Below are 5,042 nucleotides of genomic sequence, written 5' to 3' on the forward strand. Positions count from 1 at the left end.
ATATATATATATTATCTGTAGTAATTCTATTTCTACTCCCTCTCATTCGAACATCCTTACACGGTACATTTCCTCCTACGCCTAAACGAAACTGCGATGTTCCTTCCTAGTGCCCATCGATCAATTACAAGTGATTTGAATATTTGAACTCACCGCCGCGCGATCCAGAACGAGGTTCCCCAGAGTCAGCAGCATCTAGAGGTCTAGGAGGTGCCGATCCACGTAAGCCACGAGAGCGCCATCCAGGGGGACAGAGAGCAACCGCACGGTGGACAACCACTGGTAAGTCATTATCTACATTATTTCTATACGCGCGAAACTACGATTAAAGCCTGCAACTATCCGACCCACCGTAAGGTTACATTACGGTGGTTATACTACGCGTCTTGCGCGAAATCGATCGCGATTACCCTTGATCGCACGGATCCCCGGGTAGAATCACGCGATTCGTTTAGCCCGAAAAATTGCGATCTGATCCCGTGCCAGGGTTCGAGCGCTATTCTTCACGGCAGCGTGGCCACAACCCGCCGGGACGTAACACAATCAAAACAGACGCGGAACGCGTGGAGATCTAGTCAGATTTTGGCTGCGTTCGGGGAGACGATATTTAGCGCTATGAGTGTGCTCTGTCCTTGTTTGTTCCTGAAAGTTGAACAAGGACAAAAGGCGCTCAAAGCGCTAAATAGCAGCTCCTCGAACGCAGCCTTTGTCTTCCGCATTTCCGCGTTTCCACGTTTCCGCGCCTCATGTAATGGCACCCTACCGCTACCGAAGAAAAGATCATCGATGAAGACGTCATAAAGTCATCGTAATCGTTGAAAAGAACATTTTAGTGTAGGGTGTATATCAGTTGGACACGGGGCAATTGGACACAGTCCAATCACAAGTCGCTGTTCCAAGGGACCCTACAAATGTCTCTAATCACACGGTGCTGTGATTGGCTGTGTCCAAATGCACCGTGTTCAAGTGCACCGCTCCCTTTAGTGTACACTGCTTGCACTAGTGCCCAGTATAGAGGAAAAGAACAGACCTCTAATTACAGGTTAAGTTTCCTAATTCGCTAATAATGTGTAATAATATGATAGATTATAATATTTAATGTAGTAATTATTATTACAGTTATTATTATCACCTATATTTATTATGCCAGACTGTTACGTAAAAGGCTGCAAAAGCAGGAGTTGTTACAGCCGGAAGAATAAAACACAATTGCAATGGGAAAAATCTGAAGGCAAAAACATTACATTTCATAAGTAAGTTTTAATATCAATAATTACTGTAAACAAGTTACATATGCTACTGTTATCTATTTACTTACAACATGAATAAAATAATTATAGAATTCCAAAAAATGCAAAGGAACGTTCAAAGTGGCTTGATGCTGTGAAATTAAATGATACGGATGTACCAATGAATGCAAAATTGTGCTCGCTACATTTTGCAGAAAATGCTTTTGATAGAACATCTGTTAATTGTGTCAGGATCCGACCTGGTGCCATTCCACTAGTAAAACAACATATATGGCATAGAAACTTCAGAGTGATCAAGTCAGCAGTTTGCTTGATACAGTTCTTGCTGCACTATGGATGCAATTATCAGTAACCATGTCTTGAGTTTATCTTTAGATACCTTATGGCTTATTTCTTTCATTGGCTACAAATCATCTCTAGATAAACTCAAAACACGCTATAAATTCCACCCTATATTATACTACTATTATGTAGTAATAACATTATCAAGCAAAATGCCAACCTGTCCACTCTCATATTTTTCTCTGTATATATGGACATGGAGTTAACCAAACTTTATAATATTTAATGAAGTATATGTTTATTGTTTAGAAGATTGAATGTATAAATCATATAGACGCTTCTCATAAAAAGGAAAAAATACTAAATGAAGGTGTCAATGAAGAAAATGATCCCAAGGCAATCGAAATATTTGATATAAGGAAAGGTCTGTGTAATGGGAAATGTATAATTAAAATAGATTATTACAAACTTGATATCAATATATATCAATATATATATATATATGTATGTATATGTATGTGAGTAAATAATGTAACTAATAATTCTTTTTATAGATCCTGTACAAGATACTTATGCTGATATTCATGAAACAACGATAATGAAAAATACTAGTACTTTAAGCATTTTTAAAGGTAATTATTATTTTAAAAAATATATATATTCTATTGTTTTATTTGTAGATATTTAATAAATGTTATTATTTTATTAATTGCATTTCTTTTACATACAGAAACTAAAACTGCTTGTCAACAAACTATACCACGCAAAGTTAAAAATCAAGCAACTAGTGTTTCGCCACATTTGTTGGAAGATACGCCGACAGAACGGCTACTGAGAACTGCGCTAGTAAATACAAAAAAAGAATTACATAAGACAATTAAATGTTTGCGGCAAAAACATAGACGATACAAGAAGCGTATTGCACATTTGCAAAATGTACTGTTATCTTTAAAGAAAAAAAAACTTTGATTCACAACATCTGGATATCTTAAACAATATAGGTACGTTTAATAAGCAATTTTTACTGCGTCAAAATAGTAAGGCAAATAAAACCCGAATGCGTAAACAATATGAACCGAAGTTAAGAGTGTTAAGTTCGGAAGTAAATTTAGCAGCCTTCAAATTCGATGCCTTCAAAGACTGCGTTTAGATTCTCATCCAGGTGCACTCTATTATTAAAAACACTATAGTATATGTTACATATACTATAGCACTTTTAATATTAGAGTACACCCGGGTAGGGAATTTGAATGCAGCCAGTATAGCAGCCTTACGGTTAGAGTACATTTTCCCGAAAAGTGGAGGGGATAGTATCGGTACGAACGAAAACCTCTAGACGATATAATTTTAATTTCTGTACATTAGTAACACTGTTTAAGTAGTGAGTCTGTTAGTTTGCAAAACCTTTTTGACAGATATAGGAGAGTGTAAACAAGAAATATCGAAGAATTGTAATTTTTTATAAATATTAATATAAAAAACATAATGGAGCATAAAATAAAAATAAAATTATATTAAAATGACGCAAATAAGTGGAAACCTGGAGTCCATGGAGATAAACGAGATAAAAAAATAATGTTTACGAATATGTGAATATAAATGTATTTATAAATTAATAGATTATTATTATATACAATTGTATAATTTTAATGTTTCAGTTTTAATACATTAAAATTATACAATTGTATATAATATCATTATATCATTCATGATATCATTCATGTTTGTGGCATAATTCTTTGCAGTAAAATCATTTTGGCAACATCGTTAAATATGGAATGAAGTCTGTGCAAGATTAAAGACAAGTTTACACAAGTTTACACAAGGAAAATAGCAGAATAAATAAATGGATGATAAACAAATATCAGATAAGTAGTTAAAATTTATATATATATATATATATATATATATATGTATACATATAATAAAAGATTAATTATTTACATATTGTCTGTGACTGCGGATATTGTTGGACCGATTCTTTTCTTTAATTCATTTTCTTGTTTCAGCTTCGCAGCAAACTATGTGCTTGCAGAACGTTTATAGTCAGAGAACAATCTCCTGCAGGATAAAATTGCCAAAGTGTGAGCCTTGATGTACATCATTCATGCAACATTCGTTATCGGAATTAATAGGAAAAAGAGAAATAAATTTATAAACATATTTATAGTACCTATTCTTCTTTTGATATTTCTTAGTGTTTATATATTTATATATTTGTTACTCCTTGATTTGTCATGGCTGTTGCATTTTCCATTTCCAATATATGATTTTTCATCTTGCTAAAGTAATGCTACAGGATTGATCCTCGATGTTTGAGAAACGTTTTCCATTTCTGAAATCACAATAATAACAATAATAAAATTGTGACATATGAATATAGGTTTAGGTGACATACGAACATATCCTGTTTGTTGAAAGAAACCAAAATCAACAGACTACAAGGGTAATGAACACCGAGAAGGCCTGTCGAAGACATCAATGAAAGAAAGATTGGAAAATATATTTCACGAACCTGCTCTTGGTTTGTTACATCAATCTGTCGCTGCAGTGCTGGTAACATATATACTCTTATATTCCATGTTAGATATAATTTCAAGTGTTTTTGACCAGCACATGGTTAATTAGAAGGCTAAAATAACAAAATTCATTACAAAGCAACAATCAACCCGACATGTGCAATTTTTCACAGCATATAGATACTTAGTACTTTTTTTGTGTAAACATAAGTTACTTATCTGATATATGTTCCTTTATTATCCATTTACTTCTTTATGTGTTCCTTGTTTCATGTTGTATAAACTTTATTCCAGATGTGACAATTGATTCTGGTGCAAAGAACTATGATGCATGAATGATGTACGTCAAGGCTCACACTTTGGCAATTTTATCCTGCAGGAGATTGTTCTCTGACTATAAACATTCTGCAAGCACATGGTTTGCTGTGAAGCTGAAACAAGAAAATGAATGAAAGGAAAAAATCGGTCCAACAATATCCGCAGTCACAGACAATATGTAGATAATTAATCTTTTATTATATGTATACACACACACACACACATATATATATATATGTATAAATTTTAACTACTTATCTGATATTTGTTTATCATCCATTTATTTATTCTGCTATTTTCCTTGTGTAAACTTGTATAAACTTGTCTTTAATTTTGCACAGACTTCATTCCATATTTAACGATGTTGCCAAAATGATTTTACTGCAAAGAATTATGCCACAAACATGAATGATACCATGAATGATATAATGATATTATATACAATTGTATAATTTTAATGTATTAAAACTGAAACATTAAAATTATACAATTGTATATAATAATAATCTATTAATTTATAAATACATTTATATTCACATATTCGTAAACATTATTTTTTTATCTCGTTTATCTCCATGGACTCCAGGTTTCCACTTATTTGCGTCATTTTAATATAATTTTATTTTTATTTTATGCTCCATTATGTTTTTTATATTAATATTTATAAAAAATT

The 5,042-nt window shown here is 32.7% G+C and overlaps 1 protein-coding gene and 1 long non-coding RNA gene across 3 annotated transcripts; one reads left to right on the top strand and one right to left on the bottom strand.

The window, feature by feature from the left end:
- Nucleotides 1-990: 990 nt before the first annotated feature.
- LOC116849497 (THAP domain-containing protein 2-like) lies at nucleotides 991-2,612 on the top strand. Of its 2 annotated transcripts, none has more exons than XM_032826689.1 (6): nucleotides 991-1,042; nucleotides 1,120-1,253; nucleotides 1,341-1,506; nucleotides 1,842-1,956; nucleotides 2,087-2,164; nucleotides 2,263-2,612. In XM_032826689.1, the coding sequence occupies exons 2-6, from the start codon at nucleotides 1,144-1,146 to the stop codon at nucleotides 2,499-2,501; spliced, it is 708 nt and encodes a 235-aa protein (XP_032682580.1). In that variant the 5' UTR covers nucleotides 991-1,042; nucleotides 1,120-1,143; the 3' UTR covers nucleotides 2,502-2,612. The 2 variants fall into 2 exon arrangements, with proteins under 2 accessions (XP_032682580.1, XP_032682581.1); XM_032826690.1 differs by having other exon boundaries at nucleotides 1,341-1,476; nucleotides 2,263-2,508.
- An 869-nt stretch (nucleotides 2,613-3,481) lies between these two features.
- LOC116849498 lies at nucleotides 3,482-5,036 on the bottom strand. Its single transcript, XR_004379145.1, has 4 exons — nucleotides 4,895-5,036; nucleotides 4,048-4,750; nucleotides 3,706-3,867; nucleotides 3,482-3,593 (listed from the first exon to the last, which is right to left on the bottom strand). It is a non-coding gene; the product is annotated as an uncharacterized LOC116849498 (long non-coding RNA).
- Between the last annotated feature and the right edge of the window lie 6 nt (nucleotides 5,037-5,042).

Source organism: Odontomachus brunneus, unplaced genomic scaffold (genome assembly GCF_010583005.1).
Source record: "Odontomachus brunneus isolate Ranch 3 - 2012 unplaced genomic scaffold, Obru_v1 Obru_scaffold_117, whole genome shotgun sequence".
In the NCBI taxonomy this organism is placed as follows: Eukaryota; Metazoa; Arthropoda; class Insecta; order Hymenoptera; family Formicidae; genus Odontomachus; species Odontomachus brunneus.

Bases quoted from the DNA above. Each gene is read 5' to 3' on its own strand.
- LOC116849497 (XM_032826689.1), top strand. From the start codon at position 1,144: ATGCCAGACTGTTACGTAAAAGGCTGCAAAAGCAGGAGTTGTTACAGC. The intron at 1,957-2,086 runs GTCTGTGTAATG...TTCTTTTTATAG, and splicing joins AATATTTGATATAAGGAAAG to ATCCTGTACAAGATACTTAT. The intron at 2,165-2,262 runs GTAATTATTATT...TTTTACATACAG, and splicing joins TACTTTAAGCATTTTTAAAG to AAACTAAAACTGCTTGTCAA.